Source organism: Hypanus sabinus, chromosome 18, assembly GCF_030144855.1.
Source record: "Hypanus sabinus isolate sHypSab1 chromosome 18, sHypSab1.hap1, whole genome shotgun sequence".
NCBI lineage: Eukaryota > Metazoa > Chordata > Chondrichthyes > Myliobatiformes > Dasyatidae > Hypanus > Hypanus sabinus.
The window spans coordinates 55112199-55135422 of NC_082723.1; the positions used below are offsets into that span (position 1 = coordinate 55112199).

The following is a 23224-nucleotide window of genomic DNA, read 5'->3' on the forward strand; positions in this document are numbered from 1 at the left end:
TGTCTCTGCAAAATCCTTCAAATTTATTGTGGTCTAAGCAAACCAGCAGAATGTGACCAGCAGGTAGTGAAGACGAAGAGTGAGTGTGGCATGTTTGCCTTTTCTAAAGACGATTGTAAGGATCTATATCAAAGGTTATTGCACACGGGATCAGGGATGACATGTTGGTGCAGATAGGTAGTTTTATACAGAAAGAAAAGGATAGCAACAAATAGATCACTTTCAAATTACTGGATTGGACTCACTCAAGGAACATTGGCAGAAGACCAACCATATACAGCTTATGTTGATGAAAGGAGAAAAATATGAAAAGCTGAGTAATTTCTAAATAGTAACAGATTGGGAAACATGAATGACAGAGAGGTTATCTGCTTGAATGCACAAATATTGTTTAAAGTTTGTGAACTTTTTGAAGCTGGTGTTTAGATAAATGAACGCCTTGGCCAAAATATACAGAGAAGGTGAACAGAATCTTGGCCATTGTCAAGAAGGAAAGGGGGAAGAGACAATAGTGGGACCACATCTGGCACTGGGTACAGGGCGGGTCTCCTTGTTGAAAGAGGGAGAGAGAAAAGTGAAGGTTCAGTGAACCGATTCCTAGTATGAAGGGACAGTTGTATGAATGGACTGGGCTGTTTCTTGAAATATCTTAAACCTCGAGAGAGCGTAATGAAATAGTGGGGATGATTATCCAGCTGGCAATAATTGTACAAAGGGCCAGCGTCTCAGAAAAAGGCATCAAGCTCTAAAATGGGAGATAAGAACATTTTTTTTCTCTCAGAAGATTCAAACCTGTGGACAGGTTTCTCCACCACAGATCAATCAAGGATTATAAGATCTTGCCTCTCACTTATTCTTCATAAATTTGAAAATAACTGGTATCCTCTTTTTGATTATTGGCTAGCTTACCTTCATATTTCATCTTTTCTCTCCTTATTGTTTTATTAGTTGCATTCCATTGTCTAGTCAAAAGCTCCCTAATCCTTTAGTTTCCCACTATTTCTAGCTATAGGCTTTTATGTTGTCCTTAACATTCCTTGTCAGTCACAATTGTGTCAACCCTCCCTTCAGAATACTTTTTCTTCTTTGCAATGAACTGATTCTGTGCCTTCCAAATTACTCCCAGAAAATCCAGCATTGCTGTTTTGCCATCATCCCTGCTAGTGTCCCCTTCCAATCGATTTTGACCAGCTTCTCTCTTGTGCCTCTGTAGTTCCCATTACTCTACTGTAATACTGATACATCCGATTTTAGTTTCTCCCTCTCAAACTGTAGGGTGAATTCTATCATATTATGATCACTGCCTCCTAAGGGTTCCTTTACCTTACGATCCTTAATCAAATTTGGTTCATTACACAATGCCTAATTTAGAATTGCCTTTTCCCTAGTGGGCTTGACCACATACTGCTCTAAAAAGCCACGTTGTAGGCATTTTACAAATTCCTTCTCTTAGGATCTAGCACCAACCTGATTTTTCCAACTTACCTGCATATTGAAATCCCCTACGACCATTGTAACATTGCCCTCTTTATATGCTTTTTCTGACTCCCATTATAATCTGTACCCCACATCTTGGCTACTGTTAAGAGGCCTGTATAAAACTCACATCTGGGTCTTTTTACCCTTGCAGTTCCGCAACACTACCCATTAGAACTCACACACAGCAAAATTAAGCCCTCCCTGAGCTCTGAGCTCACTTGATCACTGATGTGATGATCTGATGATACAAAGGGACAATTAGAGGATGACAGACAGGAACAAAATACCCACTCTTGGATCTTGTCCTGTCTGATACAGGTGGGCACAGGTCGGGAGGACGGGGATAGGGGTTGGAACAATGCAAAGAGGAAAGGTAAGGAGGTACTCGGTTGGGAGAAGAGGGCAAGAAGAGGTGGTGGGAAGGGACGAGGAAGGGAGAGGGAGCAGAGGAGGGAGGATGGAAAAGGAGGGAGAAGGAAAAGGAAGGAAGATGCATTAAAGGAAAATCAGATATATGGTGAAGAAGGAGAAAAGACAACATCTCTTCAGGAGGGTGTCATAATAGAGAGAGAGAGAGAGCGAGAGCGAGAGAGAGAGAGAGAGAGAGAGAGAGAGAGAGAGAGAGAGAGAGACATCATTGCAAGGTAAGAGCCAGTTGAAAAGAACATGTCTCATTGGGAGTGAGCTTTATTTAAGCCAATAAAAGGAAGAGAGGTGTAAGTGAAGTGGCCATTGTTGGAGTGGGCCAGTGTTAGAGTGGGAGACTTTAGCTCAATCAGTCTTCAGCAAGCACAGGTGGAAGTTCTAAGCATGTTTCTTGTAAGTTTGATTTTCTCTTTTTTTTGTCTAATACTACATTGCTGAGAATGGGTCCAGAGTTAGTGGTATGTTCTTTGTGTGAATCGTGGGAACTCTGGGAGACCTTTGAAAACTACACCTGCACAACTACACCTGAAACTACACATGTCTCTGAAAACTACACCTGCACAACTACACCTGAAACTACACCTGTCCCTGAAAACTACACCTGCACAAGGTGCATTGAGCTGCAGCTTCTTAGAGACCATGTTATGGAACTGGACCTTCAGCTCACATGAGAGAATGAGAAGGTGAGTTAGGAGCTAAAGGGATATAAGTCACCCCTAATCTGCAGAAGGCAAAAGGCCGCCAGTGCAGAGTACTCTGTGACCATTCCCCTCAATAATAAGTATACCGCTTTGGATATTGTTGGGGGGAGCGAACTACTGGGGGAAGCTGCAGTGACTAAGTCCCTGGCACTGAATCTAGCTCTGTGGCTCAGAAGGGATGGGTGGATGGAGGGAGAAGAGGAGAGTAGTAGTAATAGTGGAGCAAACGGCAGCTTCTTCGGACATGAAAAAGACAACTGGATGGTACATTGCCTCCAATGTGCCAGGGTCAGGAATGTCTCGGATTGGGTCCACAGCATTCTAAAAGGGGGGGGGGGTGAGCAGCCAGATGTCATGGTACATATAAGAGAGAGGTCCTAAAGAGCGAATATAGAGAGTTAAGTAGAAAGCTGAAAAGCAGAACATCCAGGGTAGTATTCTCTGGATTACTACCTGTGCCATAGCCAGTGAGGGTAAGAATAGTATGATTTGGCAAATGAATGGATGGCTGAGGAATTGGTGCAGGGGCAGGGCTTCAGATTTCTGAATCATTGGGATCTCTTCTGGCAAAGATAGGAACAGTACAAAAAAGGACGGGTTTCACCTGAACCTGAGGGGGACAATATCTTTGTGGGCAGGTTTGCAAGAACTGTAAAACTAATTTGGCAGGGGAGGGGTGGGACCTGGAGTGATAGGACTGAAGGTGGGGCAGTTGGTATACAAGTAGATGCAGTGTGTGGGGAGACTGTGAGGAAGGACAGGCAGATGAAAGGGCAAAATTGCAGTCAGTGAGATGAGTTGAAGCGCAATATGGAAGCAAAATTGAAACAGGTGATGAATACAAGGCTGAAGGTGTTATATTTGGATGTACGCAGTGTACGGAATAAAGTAGATGATCTTGGAGCACAGTTAGAGATTGGTAGGTACATCATTCTGGGCATCACTGAATCATGGCTGAGAAAAGATCATAGCTGGGAATTAACATCCAAGGATACACGATGTTTCAAAAAGCCAGACAGCTAGGCAGAGGGGGTGGGATGGCTCAGTTGGTAAAATATGAAATCAAATCCTTAGAAAGAGGTAACATAGGATCGAAAGATGTAGAATCCTTGTGGGTAGAGTTAAAAGACCCTTTTACAAGTTGTATACAAACCTCCAAACAGTAGCCATGTTGTGGAATCTAAATTAGAATAGGATATAAAAAGACATGCAAAAAGGGCAATGGTACGACTGTCATGGGGGATTTCAGTATGCAGGTCGATTAGGAAAATCAGTTTGGTGCTGGATCCCAAGACAGAGAATTTATAGAACATCTATGAGATGGTGTTTTAGAACAGCTTGTGGTTGAAGCCACTAGGGGGATCAGCCATTCTGGATTGGGTAATGAGTAACGAACCAGACTTGATAGAAAGCTTAAGGTAAAGGAACCATTAGGAGGCAGTGATCATAATATAATAGAACTCACTCTGCAATTTGAGAGGGAGAAGATAAAGTCAGATGTATCAGAATTACAGTGAAGTAAAGGGAATTAGAGAGGCATGAGAGACTATCTGCCCAAAGTTGATTGGAAGGGGAGAATAGCAGGGATGACAGCAGAACAGTAGTGACTGGAGTTCGTGGGGACAATTAGGAAGGCAGAGGATAGAAACATCTCAGAGATGAAATATTCTAAAGGGAGGCTGTGTCTGACAAGGGAGGTCAAAGACAGCATAAATGGAAAATAGAAGGCATATATTATAGCAAAAATTAGTGGGAAGTTAGAGGATTGGGAAGCTTTTAAAAAACAACTGAAGGCAACTAAAAACACAAGGAGAAAAAAGATGAAATATTAAGGAAAGTAGTCAATAATATCAAAGTGGATACTAAAAGTTTTTGCAGATAATTAAGGATTAAAAGAGAGGCAAGAGTGGATATCAGCTGACACTGGAGAGGCGATAATGGAAGGCAAAACTAATGTCGGATAAACTCAATAAGTATCACTCTTTACTATGGAAGAAACTAGCAGTAAACCAGAAATTTGAGAGTGTCAGGGGCAGAAATGAGTGTAATTGCTATCACCAGGGAGATGTTTAGGAAGTTGAAAGGTCTGAACCAGATGGACTACACCCCAGGTTTCTGAGGGAGGTAACTGAAGAGACTGTGGAAGAAACAGTACTGACAAGCAGGGTAGACAAAGGAGAGTCTGTGGATGTTGCTTACTTGGATTTTCAGAAAGCCTTCGACATAGTATCACACATGAAGCTTCTTAATAAGATAAGAACACATAGTATTGTAGGAAAGATACTAGCATGGATAGAAGATTGGCTGACTGACAGGTAGCAAAGCGTCGGCATAAAGGGGCCTTTTCTGGTTGGCTGCTGCTAATAAGTGGTCTTTTGTGGTGCTAGGTGTTGGACTGCTTCTTTTCACATTAAATGTCAATGATTTGGATGATGGAATTGATGGCTTTGTGGCCAAGTTTGCAAATGATATAAAGATAGATGGAGGGCGGGTAGTTTTGAGGAAACAGGGAGTCTGCAGAAGGACAGACAGATTGGGAGAAAGTGCAATGAAGTGGCAGATGGAAGACAGTGTTGGAGGTATACAGTCATGCATCTTAGTAGAAGGAATAAAGGCATAGACCTATTTCTAAATGGGGAGAAATCAAAAAATCAGAGGTGCAAAGGGACTTGGGAGTCCTTCTGCAAGGTTAACTTGCTGATTGAGTCAGTGGTAAGGAAGACAATTGCAATGTTAACATTCATTTTGAGAGGACTAGAATATAAGAGCAAGGATGTAATGCTTAGACTTTATAAGGCACTGGCCAAACTGCATTTGGAGTATTAATAGCAGTCTAGGATACCTTATCTAAGAAAAGGAGTGCTGACATTGGAAGGGGTCCAGAGAGGGTTAACATATGAGGAGTGTTTGATTATTCTGGGCCTGTACGTTTAGAAGAATGAGGGGAAATCTATTGAATATTGGAAAGCCTAGATAAAGTGTTCCCTCTTGTAGTGGAGTCTAGGACCAGAGGGCAGAGCCTCAGAATACAGTGATGTCCATTTAGAACAGAGATGAGGAGAAATTTCTATAGCCGCAGGGTAATTAATCTGTGGAATTCATTGTCACAGACCGCTATAGGGTCCAAGTCATCGAGTATAGTTAAAGCAGAGGTTTATAGGTTCCTGGTTAGTCAGGGTGTCAAAGGTCATAAGGAGAAGGCAGGAGAATGGGGTTAAGAGGGAAAATAAATCAGCCATGATGAAATGACAGGTGAGACTCAATGGCCCAATGAACTAATTCTGCTCCTATGTCTTATGATCTTACGGACTTATGGAGGAGGGAATGGGAAAGCAGAGATATGCATGAGGATTTTTGATGGAAGTGGAGGAAAAGAGAGAATGGGGAAACAAAACAAATGTATTAGAAGAAAGGAAGGGGGAAGGACAGGAGGAAATACGTGAAGGGAAGAGGGAGGCAGAAAATATTCTCAAGTGAAAATTTTCAATGATGTAATTGGTGTGTCATTGACCTGATGTTTGAATGTGCTTGTCGATCCTGGCCCAATTGGCTATGACCATCTCTGCCAAACAAACATGTTAACTTAGGCCAGCATTCTGTGTGAGGCAATTCATGGCCACAGGAAGGTAAATTAATCCTCTTCCCACCACTCCTACTGTACCCTGAAGCAACGTTCTAAAGTGAGTGAAGAACTTAATATTAAAGACAGAACAAATAATGGGATAAAGAATGCCCAGTCCTCAACTGGGCAAGATACATGTTTAAAGATTGCTGTAGTGGTACTGGGTAAATATGATAAAATATTCCAAAATTGCTCAGAATCTGCAGGAATCACAGCAAACTGTGAGGTGCCAATGTTACCCTGGTGTTTCAGAACGAAGGGAGAAGGGAACCAGAGCCTGCAGGCCAGTTGGCTTGATGTGAAATGTCAGCAAAGTGTTAGAACCAGTTATTGATGATATATTCACAGGAAAAAGCCTAAATTAGTTAACATGCAGCAGTTAATAGGGGATCAATATCTGACAAATCTATTCAAATGTTTGAATGTGTAACCAGCAGGAAGCAGGTTTATTTTTAAATAGTGAAAAAAGATTAGGCGTGGGTTTATGTTGGAATCTGTGTGCCTTTTGATGTGAAAAACAGTAATTAACTGGCATAGACAGACAATAATTGGAAAGGCAAATGCTGTGTTGCATTTTTTGATCTGTAATTGTCTCAGAAGGTATTCAGAGCACATCAGTTTTTGCCTTGGAGATGAGGGAAGATCTACTCACTGAAGAGTGTACCTGGAATGGGACATTTGTTCTTGTGCAGAGAAAAATTAACAGAATTCTGTGCTCCTCACAGGGGAAAGAGAGGCAGACTTGTTGAGAAAATAAAATTCTGTGAAGAATTGATAGGAGAAATCTGAGCAACTGCTTCTCCTAGCTGGGGGATATAGTTCTCAGGGCACCCTGGGGTAAAGGACAGACAGTTATGGCTGAAAGGAGGAAAGATGGTGGCTTGTGGAAGGATGAGGATGCCCAGTTGCTGGGATGGTTAGATTGGTGGGATCAGTGGATGGTGGTTAGAGATGGAGCTGAGGTAATGGGTCAGCCATGATCTTACTGAAAGCTTGAGAGGTAGGAGGACCTCCTTGCTTACCTCATGAAAGAGCCAGGCAGAGGATGAAGGAAATGGGAGGAGAGAAATTCACCAATGTCCATCCCAAGAGCAGGACCAGGAATGGGGATGGGTGGACCATGTGTTAAGGTGGAGTGCCCAGCGTAATGTTGACATTGGGCACTACACCTGAGCTACTCAGCGCTGGTGCTGGAGTCTGCTCTCACTCATTGACAGGCGAATTAGTCTGACTACAGAAAGAGCTGCGGGTTGTTTTTTTTTGCACAGCTCCAGTGTACGGGCTCTCATCCTGTTGCTGATCACATGTTGACTATGGTGAAGCACGTGGAATGATAAATACAAGTTTTGTCAGGTACCACTCAAGACACCGTAGATGCTTCAAGCAATATGTTAGCCATGTTCATAATGAAGAGAGAATGTGTTCACGTACAGATATCTACACACATAAAACACTCGGGAGGTGACAGAGAGGTGACACACTAACCTTTGACTCCTTTTCTTCCAGAAGCGTCTCCAGCTTCTTCTGTGCAGCTCGGCCCTCGTGGTCATTGCTGACCACCAGAATAATGTGACCCCACCGAAAGCGCCTCATCAACTCAAACCAGACCTGAGCTTGGTGAGAATAGGGGGGCACAGTGCGCAGGAAGGAGAGGTGGATACTCTGCGGTGGAAAAGAAAAATACAGGTCAGAGAATGGTTCCCGTATCTGGAGAGGCCAAGCCCATAACTCAGTGCTAGAGAGCTGGCTCCCAGTAAATCTAGGCTTAAAGAGATGGGCTCCCAGTAACTTTGGCTTAGAGAGCTGGATTCACAGTAACACAGGGGCTAGAGAGCTGGTTCTCAGTAACTGAGCTTAAAGAGCTGGGCTCCCAGTAACTGAACTTAATGAGCTGGGCTCCCGGTAACTTTGGCTTAGAGAGCTGGATTCCCAGTAACTTTGGCCTTGGGGGATGGCTCCCAGTTTTCAATAAAAGCTGCATAGAATGGGGATAATTTCTTTGCAGTAAAGAAGACAGAGAGGGCATTTAATGAAAATAGTAAACAGAGAAGATAGATCCATGAGCGGAGCAAAGAGTAACTGGGACACTTGGATGTTAGCTCATTGGCAGAGGATCCAAAAATGGATTCTTAGAACAGCTTGTACTGGAGCCTACCAATGAGAAGGCAATTCTAGATTTAGTGTTGTGCAATGAACCGGTTTTGATCAGGGACCTGGAGGTAAAGAAACCATTAGGAGGTAGTGACCATAATATGATATATTTTAAACTACAATTTGAGAAGGAGAAGGGAAAATCGGATGTGTCAGTATTACAGTTGAACAAAGGGAACTATGGAGCTATGAGGGAGAAGCTGGCCAAAGTTCAATGGAACAATACCCTAGCAGGGATGACAGTGGAATAACAATGGCAGGTATTTCTGGGAATAATGCAGAAGGTACAGGATCGGTACATTCCAAAGAGGAAGAAAGATCCTAAGGGGAGTAAAGGGCTGCTGTGGCTGATGAGGGAAGTAAAGGGCAATATAAAAATAAAAGAGAAGAAGTATAACATAGCAAAGATGAGCAGGAAACCAGAGGACTGGGAAGCTTTTAAAGAGCAACAAAAGATAACAAAAAAGGCAATACGCCAAGAAAAAATGAGGTACGAAAGTAAACTAGCCAAGAATATAAAGGAGGATGGTAAAAGCTTCTTTAGGTATGTGAATAGCAAAAAAAAAGTTAAGACCAAAATCGGACCATTGAAGACCGAAACGGGTGAATTTATTATGGGGAACAAAGAAATGGCAGATGAGTTGAACAAGTACTTTGGATCTGTCTTCACTAGGGAAGACACAAATAATCTCCCAGATGTAATAGTGGTCAAAGGAACTAGGGTAAAGAATGAACTGAAGGAAATTTATATTAGGCAAGAAACGGTGTTGGACAGACTGTTGGGTCTGAAGGCTGATAAGTTCCCGGGACCTGATGGTCTTAAAGAGGTGGCTCTAGAAATCGTGGACACATTGGTAATCATTTTCCAATGTTCTATAGATTCAGGAACATTTCATGCTGACTGGAGGGTGGCTAATGTTGTCCCACTTTTCAAGAAAGGAGGGAGAGAGAAAACAGGGAATTATAGACCGGTTAGCCTGACGTCAGTGGTGGGAAAGATGCTGAAAGATGAAATTACGACACATTTGGATAGCAGTAGAAGGATCATTCCGAGTCAGCATGGATATATGAAGGGAAAATCATGCTTGACTAACCTTCTGGAGTTTTTTGAGGATGTAACTATGAAAATGGGCAAGGGAGAGCCAGTGGTTGTAGTATACCTGGACTTCCAGAAAGCTTTTGATAAAGTCCCATATAGGAGATTAGTGGGCAAAATTAGGGCACATGGTATTGGGGGCAGAGTACTGGCATGGATTGAAAATTGGCTGGCTGACAGGAAACAAAGAATAGTGATTAACGGGTCCCTTTCGGAATGGCAGGCTGTGACCAGTGGGGTACTGCAAGGTTTGGTGCTGGGACCGCAGCTGTTTACAATATACATTAATGGTTTAGATGAAGGGATTAAAAGTAACATTAGCAAATTTGCTTATGACACAAAGCTGGGTGGCAATGTGAAATGTCAAGAGGATGTTATGAGAATGCAGGGTGACTTGGACAAGTTGGGTGAGTGGGCAAATGTATGGCAGATGCAGTTTAATGTGGATAAATGTGAGGTTATCCACTTTGGTGGCAAGAACAGGAAGGCAGATTACTATCTAAATGGAGTCAAGTTAGGAAAAGGGGAAGCACAACGAGATCTAGGTGTTCTTGTACATCAGTCAATGAAAGCAAGTGAAGAAAGCTAAAGGCATACTGGCCTTTATAACAAGAGGAATTGAGTATAGGAGTAAAGAAGTCCTTCTGCAGCTGTACAGGGCCCTGGTGAGACCCCACCTGGAGTATTGTGTGCAGTTCTGGTCTCCAAATTTGAGGAAGGACATTCTTGCTATTGAGGGAGAGCAGCGTAGGTTCACAAGGTTAATTCCCGGAATGGTGGGACTGTCATATGTTGAAAGATTGGAGTGACTGGGCTTGTACACACTGGAATTTAGAAGGATAAGAGGGGATCTGATTGAGACATATAAGATTATTAAGGGATTGGACACACTGGAGGCAGGAAGCATGTTGCCGCTGATGGGTGAGTCCAGAACTAGAGGCCACAGTTTAAGAATAAGGGGTAGGCCATTTAGAACTGAGATGCGGAAAACTTTTTCACGCAGAAAGTGATGGATATGTGAAATGCTCTGCTCAAGAAGGCAGTGTAGGCCAAGTCCCTGGATGCATTCAAAAGAGAGTTAGATAGAGCTCTTATAGATAGCGGGATCAAGGGATATGGGGAGAGGGCAGGAACGGGGTACTGATTGTGTATGATCAGCCATGATCACAGTGAATGGCGGTGCTGGCTAGAAGGGCCGAATGGCCTACTCCTGCACCTATTGTCTATTGTCTATTGAAAAGAACTGAGAAAATATGTTTTCATCAGTGAATGGTGAGTGTCTGGAGCTCACTGCCTGACACACTTGGGAGGCAGAAACCCTCATCACATTTGAAAAGGATGTCCAGATAACCTCTTTGTGCTGTAGACAGGAGCTGGGAGATGGGATTAACCTAAATCCACTTACAGTAACATCGACACAATGCATTAAAGGGCCTCCTTCTGCACTGCACATTTCTCATTCTGTGGTAACTAGTGGCAATCCTTGGATCTCTGGGAATGTGAAAGCTGTTGCTGCCAGCACCACACTGGGATTATTCCAACTGCATTCGACGCCGGTGAGAGTCTAACGTGGGAGGGGTGGGAATATCACATAGCATGGAGTTCCTATCCCATTCACGTCCTGCTTTCTGACAACATTTCAATATTTTAAATATAAAAGTTCTTCTATTACTTTTCTTCTTGTTTATCATTTCTTCATAAGATTATAAGATATTTTGAGTTTTTTTCTGTTTGAACTTTCTGAAACATTGATAAACATTCGGCCCTTGACAACTCTGTCCATTTCAGTGTGTTAACACAGCCAGCTGCCTAAATTCTTCTTTAGAACATTGATAGAAATGGGAACAGGCCATTTGGCCCATCCTGACTGTGCTATTACTTAATGAAGCCACAGCCCACAGTGTGATCTATGTCCATACTCATCCCAGCTCCCCATGCCCTTTTCAGCCCATTCAGTTCACAGTGACCATTATTGGAAAATACTGCTTTTTAATACTTTTTATAAGATTTGTACTCTTTAATAAACTCGTGTATTTTTCACAGTCACTGGCAGAAAGCAGTATAGCATCTAAACTAATAGTTTATCACTTTGCTCATTTTTCATTGCCTAAGTATTAGCACATTACCCACATGATGTAATTGTTTTAATTATGCAGCCTATTAACTAGTTTATTCCTATCTAAGCAATATCTTATATACAAAAGTGATAACATTTTCAGAGGGTCCAGTTTGGCTTTTTGGGTTCTTAACTTCTTTTTTATACCTTTGTCTTAGTCCCTTTAGCATAATTGTCCAGCTCTTTATTTAGCTTGCTCGGTATTTCTATGTTTACACTCTGAACTGAGTCTTGGAATTAGGACCCTAAGAATCAGATATTAAACAGAGATCTACAACATACATTTACTAATAAACTAATCTCATGTTATCCTTCCTACCTACTCATCAACTACCCCTTTTTACCCCTCACCTACACTCTCGGGCCCTATTTGCTGCAACAATTAACTCACCATCCTGCACATCTTTGGATCTTTGGGATATGAGAGGAAACCGGAGAACCCAGTGGAAAATGCACATTTGTGGGGGGGAGTGTGCAAATTCCATGTAGACTGCGCTGGAGGTTGGGACTGAAGCCAGGTCCCTGGAACTGTGAGATAGCAGGTATACTAGCTGTGACACTGAGCTGTCTTCTGCATTGCTGTGACACTCCTAATGCTCAGAAATTTATTGACTTCCATGGTCTCAGGAAGCAAATTTGCACTTTGAAGATGAGCATTCTGAAGATTTCAGCTTCTGACAGCCCTGAGCCGGGGCTGGGGTTATCAACCTGCCTCATAACTGTGAGCCACTTTCTTCATGCCAGCAATGGTCTGCTTTGGTATTCAAGGATTAGAGAGAGCCTCGGAGGAAGGGAGAGATAGTTCTGCTTCAGGATGGCGTTGACCGAACATGGCTCCTACAGATGGTGGCAGTATTGTTCACCGTGATCCCTGACCTGACACGTGTTGCCAAGATGCTGCTAAAGATGTACTGCTTACTTGCGGGGGAACCAACCACATTCTGTATCGCGTAATTGATTTTCAACAATCTACTCCGCTCAGCTTCAGCACTCTCAACAAGCACAGCTAGCCATTGGAAAGGTGCTTGCTCTTGTCATCCCCAAATGGCTCGATGTTCATCTTCAGCTCAATAAACAAGGGAGACAGGAGCAAGAATAAGCTATCGGGGAAGTGGAAGATGTCCTGAAACCACTGGCTGCCAAGAACCATGCCAAACAGCAACACGTGCACTAGACGAGGTTGGAGAGAGTTCTCACATTACACAGGACCAGCAAAGTTCCCACACAGAATGGCAGCAGCAAGGAACCTCAATCTCTTTGGAAGCTGAAGGTTCCTCACCAAGATTCACCAACGAGAGAAAATCTGCAGGTGCTGGAAATCAAAATGCTGGAGGAATTCAGCAGGCCAGGCAGCATCTATGGAAAGGAGTAAACATTTACTCGGCCCGGAACATTGACTGATTTCTCTTTTCCATAGATGCTGCCTGGCCTGCTGAGTTCCTCCGACATTTTGTGACAGAAGCAAGATTGCTCACGTTTATGGAGGCAGCGAGATCTCTCATACCGCTCACTGGACTGCAGATGGAGCTGACCTGAAGCAGTGAACTGCATTCTCATCAGAGCTGCTGGATGAACTGGTAGAGCCAGTTCTGCTGAATGGCAGCTAATGGCTGCATAGTTGCCAAAATTAATTCAGCAGGAAGTAAATTAAGGCTTAGAATCTCTGCAGTAAAGAAGTATTTCATACGCCCACTTAAGGCAGTTTACAAGTCACGTTCAGTACTAATTATAATATAACCTGCCAGTTTTGTGGTCTGAGGTGACATTTGCCATGGAACACAATCAGTAGCTGGAGGACCTCTTCCTACACACACTTCTAACATTTCACTTGGAGATCTGCAGTTCAGGCCCATTGTACACAAGGCGAGCCTCCCCACCCCACGTGTAGCTTGGCAGATCTTCAGATAGTATGCCGGCTCATAATGTGTAAATGATTTACAAGACACTGGCTAGGACACATCTGGAGTACTGTGTGCACTTCTGGTCTTCGCACAATGGGGAGGGTGCAGAGGAGATTCACCAGGATGGGGGACGCAAGAGACACAAGGTGTATAGGTGCTGGACTGTGGAGCAATTGGCAATCTACTGGAGGAACCCAGTGGGTAGAGCAGCACCTGTAAGGTGGGAGGGGGGGGGGTGAAGGGGTTGGAACTGTAAATGTTTTATATCCTGAAATGCAGACAGTTCCTTTCCTCCCACAGATGCTGCTCCTGCTGACATCCTCTAGAGGGCAGATTCACCAGGATATTGCCTGTGATAGGCTGGGTTTATACTCCCTTGAGTGGAGGAATCTGACGGTTGACTTGACAGTGATATCCAAAATTATGAGGGGTTTAATTGGAGAGGGTTCAAAGGGGGTTCACGAAAATGAAAATTGAAAGGCTTGTCACCTTGTCATATGAGGAGTGTTTGATGGCTCTGGGCCTCTACTCGCTGGAATTCAGAAGAATGAGGGGTAACCTGATAGAAATCTAGTGAATGTTGACAGGCCTCAATAGAGTGGATGTGGAGAGGATGCTTCCTCTGGTGGGGGAGTCAAAGACCAGAGGACACAGCCTCAGAATAGAGGGGTGTCCTTTTTGAACGGAGGTGAGGAGAAATTTCTTTAGCCAGAGGGTGATGGTTCTGCGGAATTCGTTGCCACAGTCTGCTGTGGAAGCCAAGTCATTGGGTATATCTAAGGCAGGAGATTGGGGCTGAGAGGGATGAAATGGCGGAGCAGACTTGATGGCCAAATTGCTCAAACTTGCTCCTATATCTCATGGTCTTATAAGTAGGGCAAATGTTAAGAGGTTCTCCCCTTGTAGCAGAAGTATCTAACACTAGAGGACATAGGTTTAGAGGAGATCTGAAGAAGAATTTCTTCATCTCGTGGGTGGTTGCTATCTGGAGTGCACTGTCCAGTTGATGAATACAGGGACTCTCACATGATCTAAATCACAAAGGCCCAGAGGTCTTGTGCTGGTGGGATTAGTACAGGTGGATACTTGCTGGAGGCATATATATCATGGGGTTAAGTGTTGTTTCTCTGCTATATCACTCTATAGTGTTATATCACACTATGAATCTGTGACATACAGTGCGCTATATCACTCTATAATATACACAACTGAGGAACACCCCCAGGCGAAGAATAAGCATAGCAAAAGAGGTGTAGGGGCAGCCATAATCGTCTCTGCTTTGCCCCAGGCCTCATCTCCACCTCAGTGGCAGTTCCACACAGCCCTCAGGCCTCATCTCTACCACGGTGCCAGTTCCACACAGCCCTCTGTTCCGTGATCCTTCATAAATTTTCCTACCTACTCCAACAAGCTAGCCTCCAGAACCCTCCAGGATTGAAAATTCTACCATCCGCAAGAAGAAATCTCTCTGTATATTAGTTTTTAAAGACTGGCCCCTCATCTTATTTCTGTGTTATCTTGTTCAAGACCTCCTCCGGTGCCAAAGGGAGGGTGGCACAGTAGCATAGCACCAGAGATCCGATTCAATTCCTGCTGCTTTTCCCCTGGGATCCCGCCTGGGATTTCCTCCCACATTCCAACGATGTACAGGTTAGTAGCCTAATCATTCACATTGATGTAACAAAGCAGCATGGGCTTGTATGGCCAGTAGGGCCTGATAGTGAGCAACACTAAATGTATCTCAAAAATAAAATATAGGAATTAAATAAGGGGATCAAAACTGTGCAGTTATTCCAGCACCTTGCACGATAACACTTCCCTATTTTTATTCTCCAAACCCCCTAACAATAAAAGCCATTTGCTTCCTTCATTATTTGCTGCACCTGTTCTTTGTGTTTCATGCACGAGAACACCCAGAAGGTTTGACGATTTTCAGAATGGATGGAACCTCGAACTCTGGTAAGAAAAAGGGTGGTGGAGTATGCTTTATTCAATTCTCGTTGGCGCACAGACGTTGGGGCGGTGTTACCTTTTTGTTCCCCTGGCTGAGAACATCTAACTATGAAATGTAGACTATTCTATTTGCCTCGGGCGTTCTCATCCGTGATCCTGACCACAGTTTACATATCACCTGTGGCTGATTATAAGCAAGCACTCACGAAACTGCATGACACTGTCTGTAAACAAGAAACAGTCTGTCACGACACTTTTCAACTTACTGTCAGTAACTTTAACCAGGGCCGTTTGATGAAAACCATGTCCAATTATCACCAGCACATAAATGTTGCACCAGAGGTCCCGACACACTAGACCACTGTTACACTACCACAAGGAATGCCTATAATTCCTTTCCAAGACTGTATTTTGCAAGTCAGATCATTTGGCTGTACTCTTACTACCTTCTTACAGACAGAGCCTAAAGACCAAGGCTCCAGAGATCAAGACAACCAAGAGGTGGTTACAGGAGGCTGAGGAACAGCTACAGGATTGCCTTGAGTCAGTGGACTGGGCCCTGTTCAAGAACTCACCTGAAGACCTAATTGGCCACATCAGAGTCATTACAGACTTTATTAAAACAGCTGTGGATGAGTGCATCCCCACAAAATCATTCAGGGTTTTCCCCAATCTGGAACCCCAGATGAACAATGAAACGCAGAATCTGCTGAGAGCCAAATCAGAGGCATTCAAGTATGGAGATCAAGAATGCTACAAGAGGTGCAGCCATGATCTCCAGAAAGCTATCACTCAGGCGAACTGGAGATCCTGGACTAGCTGGGATCAATGAGGGATGCTCGACAGCTGTGGCCGGGTTTGAGTGCCATAACCTCATGCAAAGTTAAATCTTGTGACATCGGGCACAGCAGGGCTTCGATTCCAGATGAGCTCAATGCCTCCTATGCTCACTTTGATCACCAGAACAAGGAGTAACCATTGCTCACCCCCAGGTCTCCCGATGATCCTTTGGTCTCAGTATCTGAAGATGACTTGTGGGCTGCCTTCAAGAGAGTGAATCCAGGTAAAGCATCCAATCTGGACAGAGTACCTGGCTGAGTATTTAAGACCTGTGCTGACCAACTGGCTGGTGTGTTCATGGATATCTTCAACGTCTCGCTCCGGCAGTGCTTCAATCGTACCAGTGGTAACCTGCCTAAGTGATTATCGGCCAATGACACATCCACAGTGATGAAGTGTTTAGAGAGGCTGGTGTTGAAGCATATCAGCTCATGTCTAAATGGCAACTTGGATCCTTTCCAGTTTGCCGACAGAAGCAATATGCTGTCTCATCGGCTCTTCACACAACACTGGAACATCTGAACTGCAAAGTTGCATACATCAGGATGCTCTTTATCAATAACAGCTGGGTATTTAACATCATCATTCCCTCAAAACTAAGCAATAAACTCCAAGACCTGGGCCCTATTACCTCCTTGTGCAATTGGATCCTGGATTTCCTCACTTGTAGGCTCCAGTCAGCTCAGACTGTCAAAACATCTCCTCCACAATCTCAATCAGCACAGGGGTACCGCTGGGTCGTGTACTTAACCCCTTGCTCCACTCGCTTTCCACCTATGACTGTGTGGCTAAGTACAGCTCCAACACCATATACGAGTTTGCTGATGACACCACTGTGTGGGCTGTATCAAAGGGAGTGATGAATCAGCCTACAGGAGGGAAATTGAAAACATGGCTGAGTGGTGTAATAACAGCAACCTGTCACTCAATGTCAATAAGACCAAGGAACTGATAGTAGACTTCAGGAGAGGGAAACCAGGGGTCCATGAGTTAGTAATTACTGGAGGATCAGAGGTGGAGAGGGTCAGTATCTTTAAATTCCTGGGTGTCACAATCTCAGATGACCTGTCCTGGACTCATCTTTTATATATAATTGTGAAGAATGCACGACAGTGCATCTACTTCCTCAGTTCGGCATAACATCAAAAACTTCTACAATCTTCTATAGATGTGTGGTGGAAAGTGTGCTGATTGGCTGCATCATGGCCTGGTATGGGAACACCAATGCATTTGAGAAGAAAATCCTACAAAAGGTAGTGGATTCAGCCCAGTACATCATGGGTAAAACCCTCCCAACCATTGAGCACATCTACATGAAATGTTGCCACGGAAAAGAATGATCCATCATCAAAGATCCTCACCACCCAGGCCATGCTCTTTTCTCACTGCTGCCATCAGGTAGAAGGTACAGGTGCCTCAGGACTTGCACCACCAGGTTCAAGAACAGTTACTACCATTCAACCTCTTGATCAAAAAGGGATAACTACACTTATTTAAGAATTCTGTTATATTGCCATTTCACACTCGTCATTTATTGCTACTTATATCCGCATTTGCACAGTTTGATTACAGTTTACAGTTCCTGATGTTTACAGCTTACAGTTACTGTTCTATAGATTTGCTAAGTATACCCACAGAAGAGAATCTCAGCATTGTATGTGGTGACATGTTTGTATTCTGATAAAAAAATTTACTTTGAACTTTGTACATTCCTCTGTACTTCAGTCATTTGGAATCCTTCTCCTTTTAGATAGTAGTCCACCTTTTAATTTTTCCTCACACTTTCCTACATTAAACTGGATTTATTAAGATTTTGCTCACTCATTCTACCTGTGCTGTTGTAGAATCCAAATACTTTTATCACAGCAGGCCCTCCCATCAACTTTTGTGTCATTAGTAAATTAGTACCTTGAAAACTAGATACTACTGGAACACGATCTGAATAATTGACATGCTGAATCACAGATAGCCTGGAGTGACTTGTTGGATGGAATCTGATCCAGCTATACGGCCTTTATTTACAAAGAGACAGATATCTCAGATAAAGACTTAAAAATGATTGGAATTACTGGGCAGATCTGGCATTTCCAATGCCCTGACATCCAATGAGGGATGCACAGATTTAGGATGGAGAGAAAAGGGAAGGAGAGAAGTGAAAGAATGCAGAAGAGGAACGGACAAAAGGGGAGAAAGTGCAAAGCTGCAAATGCCTGGGGATAGTGAAGTTGCAAAACAGCAGGAATTTGGAAGCACGCTGCTTTGCATGGAAGTAAGCTTGAGTCCGCAGCTATGTAAAGGGAAGAAACGTGAACGGACAGTTAATGCATTTGCCTTCTTCCTTTCCATCTAATCTGCAAAACACTTGCCCCAAGGGACACAGCAATTGCCCTGCACTTCTTCTAGTTCAATGTATTCACTGACCACAATCTGGCCTCCTTCATTTTGGAAAATCTGTGCGTGGTTGGTTGACTACCTTGTAACTTCTCAAAAGCAGAGAATCACAGGACAGTGCAGATGAAAGTTACATAGCCCATCAGTTTTATGCTGGCTCCATTGAGAATTAGTTCAGCTGGTCTCAGTCCCTCTCCCAAGAGGCCAGCAAATTCTTTCCCAGCTGATACTCCCATTTTATTACTAGATTTGAATTTGCCTTGACTATTATTCCAGCAGTGCATCTCAAACCATTACCAATAACTTCATAAATTGATTTTCTCAGGTCTCTTTGGATTCTTTTGCAAATTGTTTTGCTTCCATATCCCTGGTTCCTCACCCTTTGTCACTGAGAACAGTCCCAGCCCCTGTACATCCACAGACTTAAAATCCCTCCTCCACAGAGTCATTTCAGTAAATCGCTTCTGCATTGTTTTTCTAGATCTTATCTCTCCTGAAGTGTGAAGGCCAGAGCTAGACATGATATTCCAGTTATGGCTGAACCAGTGTTTATAAAGGCTCATCCTGACTTCCTCTAAAGTTCAAAGTTCAAAATAAATTTATGAACAAAGTACATTCACTTTTGGAACTGTTCATCTTGTTTCATGTTTAGACCATGGATGTGCTGAGATGCAGAACTGAACAACACTCCAAGTTCAAAGTAAATTTATTATCGAAGTACATATATGTCACCATATACAACTTTGAGATCCATTTTCTTGCAGGCATTCACAGTAACTCAAATAAGCTCAATAGAATCAGTGAAGGATCACACCTAACAGAACGGGCAATGACCAATGTGCAAAAAAAACCCACAAAGTGTGTAAATGCAAAAAGAAATGTTAAAATAATAAATAAATAAATAGATAGATAGATAGATAGATAGATAGATAAGCAAAGAAGCAAGCAGTGAATATCAAGAGCATAAGACGGAAAGTCCTTGAAAGTGTCCATAGGTTATGGGAACAGTTCAGTGATGGGGCAAATGAAGTTGAGTGAAGTTATCCCCTCTGTTTCAAGAGTCTGATGGTTGAGTGGTAATAACTGTTCCTGAACCTGGTGGTGTGAGTCCTGAGGACCCTGTACCTTCTTCCTGATGGCATTAGCAAGAACAGAGCATGGCCTGGATGGTGGGGGTCCCTGATAATTGATACTGCTTTCCTGTGACGACGATCCGTGTAGTTGTGCTCTGTGGTGGGAATGGCTTTGCCTATGATGGACAGGGCTGCTTCAATTACATTTTTATAGGCTTTTCTGTTCAAGGGCTTTGATGTTTCCATATCAAGATGTAATGCAACCAGTCAATATACTCTCCACCACACGTCTATAGAAGTTTGACAGAGTTTCAGATGACATGTTAAATCTTCACAAGCTTCTAAGAAAGTAGAGGCACTGCTGTGCTTTCTTTTGTAATGGCATTTAGGTGCTGGGCCCTCTGAAATAATAACACTGAAAAATTAGAAGTTTCTGGCCCTCTCCTGAGGTCAATAATCATCTCCTTGGTCTTTCTGACATTGAATGAAAAGTTGCTGTTGTGGCACCACTCAGCCAGATTTCCAATCTCCCTCCTGTAGGCTGATTTGTCTCCACCTTTGATTCGGCCAATGATCGTGGTGTCGTTAGCAAACTTAAATATGACACTGGAGCTGTTCTTAGCTTCACAGTCATAAATAAGTGGTATCTATACCTATAATTATAAAAAGGTCCATGCCTCTATTTATAGAAACCAGCAGCCCAAGTGCTTTTGTAACCACTTGCTCAACCTGCCCTATTACCCTGTTACAGGATTGGATGTCTTGAGTTACAAAGAGAGACTGGTTAGGCTGGAGCTGTTTAACCTAGTGCACAGGGGGCTGAGGGGTTATCTTTGAGGTTTTTCAAATCATGAGAGGCATAAGTAAGGTTGATAGTCACGTCTTTTCTCCAGGGTAGGACTTTGGATGTTGTTAGTTAGACTGTTAATCGTGAAGTAGGCTGAATCCTGGTGATAAGGTTTGGGATTGATATGATGGCCTTGGATATTTAATCTTACCAAAGGTTTGTAGAAGCAAATTTCAGGAGAGGTGTTAGGATAATGCAGTAGAGCTCCAGGACTGAGTCACAGATTAGAATTCAACTTGGCAACTCCATATTTGATGTGTAAATACCAGTTTTAAACATGGTGAAATGATTTGTAAAACCTATCTGTGGTATGAAAGAGACTACACATTTTATCAATGAGGTAAAATTGACATAAATAATGTCTCTGCCCAAGGACAGATGTGGTGAGCTGCCCCATTTGTCTGGGTACTCCTTACCTTGTCAGAATATATTGACATACGTGTCGTCAAGCCAATCACTGGGATTCGATAGAAGCCAGCAGTGTAGGATACTGGTGTTGGCGTGAGGTGGTCACTAGGACCAGGTGGATGACTCACCAATATTGCATACACCTGGAATAAAAATGTACAAAGGGATAAGAACCACACAGGACTTGACTCAACCTCCTCCCCTCCTCTGGGCCTTAATAGCCTGGAGGACAAAGACCTCTCTCTTCTCTCCCCTCCATTGGGCAGGACATACAAAAGTCTGAAAGTACATACCGTTATGTCCATTATTGAGGGAGGGCGCAGAGCACACCAGGATGCCAGCATGCAGGATATTCAACTGAGCTTTACTGACCGATCCCCTACTTGTACAGGATGTGAAGGATTTGTAAGAATGGCTAGCTGAATGGCATAGGAATAACTACCACTACATCTCCCCTACTTGAAAAAAAAACTAGGTATGTACTTTTTGTTCATATAACTGAATTGAAATGAGAGTCACTGAAATTGAGGGATTAATTTCATTTTACCCATAGCACGTAAAGTAGGTTCCTTACATAAACACAAAGAATTGCCAACATTAACATTCTCTCTCATTCTCTCTCTGCCTCTCCTTCCCTCTCTCTCTCTCCCTCCCTCCCAGATCCCAGAGTCAGTACTAACCAACAATTTCAACATCCAAACCTCCACGCCCATCTCTTGCTCCTTCCCAGTTGACTTTGCCCTCCTCTTACACACTGCTGCCTCTTCTCTCTTCTTCTTTTCCCCTTCCCCATCACAGGCTTTCTCTCCTGTCCGATTCTTCCTTCCCCACTTTCTCTGTCCCTGTCTCTAAACTTTCCCAATTCAAATAAAAAAAAAATTGACCTGAAAGCACTGATTGCAGAAGCATAGAGAATCATAGAGCCACACCGTACAGAACCAGGCCTTTTGTCCCAACCAGTCCAAAATGAATCACCGATTTACACTAAGCCTATATTAATCCATTTAAAAACAATATTCCAACCAGCTTCCCACAGGAGGTTAAGGAGAATGATCCTGGAAATAAAAAATATACATGAGGAGAACAAAGATGAAGAGGAACTTGTTTAGCCAGAGGCTGGTAAATCTGCAGAATTCATTGCCACATTTAGCTGTGGAAGCCAAGTCATTGGGTATATTTAAAGTGGAGGTAGATAGGTTCTTCATTAGCAAGGGCATCAGAAGGGTATGGGGAAAGGTTAAGGCAGGAAACTGGAACTGAGAGGGAAAATAAGTCAGTCATGATCGAATAGTGGAGCAGACTTGATTGGGGAATGGCCTAATTCTGCTCCTGTGTCTTATGGTGTAGTGGTTTTATGATTCTACCACTCATCTACACATTATGGCAGCTTACAGTGGAGATCTAACCCATCAGCTTGCAGGTCTTAGGAATGTGGAAGGAAACCAGAGAGCCTGAAGGAACCCCACTCCATCAGAGGGATGATACAAGCATCACATCATCAGTACCTTAAGGCCAGAATTGAAACTGGGTCTCCTGGCTCCACCAGTGCACAGCTCCATTGTGCCTCCCAACTGTTTCTCCACCTGGCCACCTACATAGGACTTTAGGGACTAAGTGTCGAGAGAGATTGAACAGTCTTGGACTCCACGTTTGTGTATAAGAGAATGAGCTGTAAAAAATTATGAGGGGATTAGACAGATTGAATGCACTGTATCTTTCACCGGGGTTGGGGTGTCAAGAACTAGAAGGCGTAGGTTTAAGATGAGAGGGAAGGGATTTAATAGGAGCCTGAGCAACAAAAATATTTTTCCTCTCAGAGGCTGGTCCATACAGTATTTGGAATGAGCTTCCAAAGCAGGTACATTAATAACGTTTAAAAGACAAGGACAAATTGGACTAGTTTAGATGGGCATCATTGGCCAGCTGTTGCCGAAGGACCTGTTTTCTGTTGTATGACTCTACAACTCTATGTGACGGAGGAATTAGACTGGAGGAGATATAATTCATCAGATAGGTTGGACATAGAGAGAGAAATAGAGGGATGGCAGGGCAAGGGTTAACATTATTAAGGAAATTAAGATAGTAGATGTGATGGGAGGAAAGAGCTTTCAACGAGCTGGAGCAGTCTTTGCTTGTCTTCAAGTCAGTGGTGCTGTGCATTAGTTAGAATAGGGTGATCTTGGTTCCATCAACTGCACATCTAAGTTATCAAATACCCTG

The 23224-nt window shown here is 43.3% G+C and overlaps 1 protein-coding gene across 1 annotated transcript in view; it reads right to left on the reverse strand.

Moving 5' to 3' along the window:
• LOC132407608 (glutamate receptor ionotropic, NMDA 1-like) overlaps positions 1–21329 on the reverse strand; it is an 85435-nt gene extending 64106 nt beyond the window's left edge. The window contains exons 1-2 of the mRNA XM_059994369.1: positions 21013–21329; positions 7714–7890 (exon numbers count right to left, since the gene is read on the reverse strand). Of these exons, the coding sequence (XP_059850352.1) occupies positions 7714–7890; positions 21013–21309 (474 nt within the window). The 5' untranslated portion in view covers positions 21310–21329. The remainder of the gene's footprint in view (positions 1–7713; positions 7891–21012) is intronic.
• Between the last annotated feature and the right edge of the window lie 1895 nt (positions 21330–23224).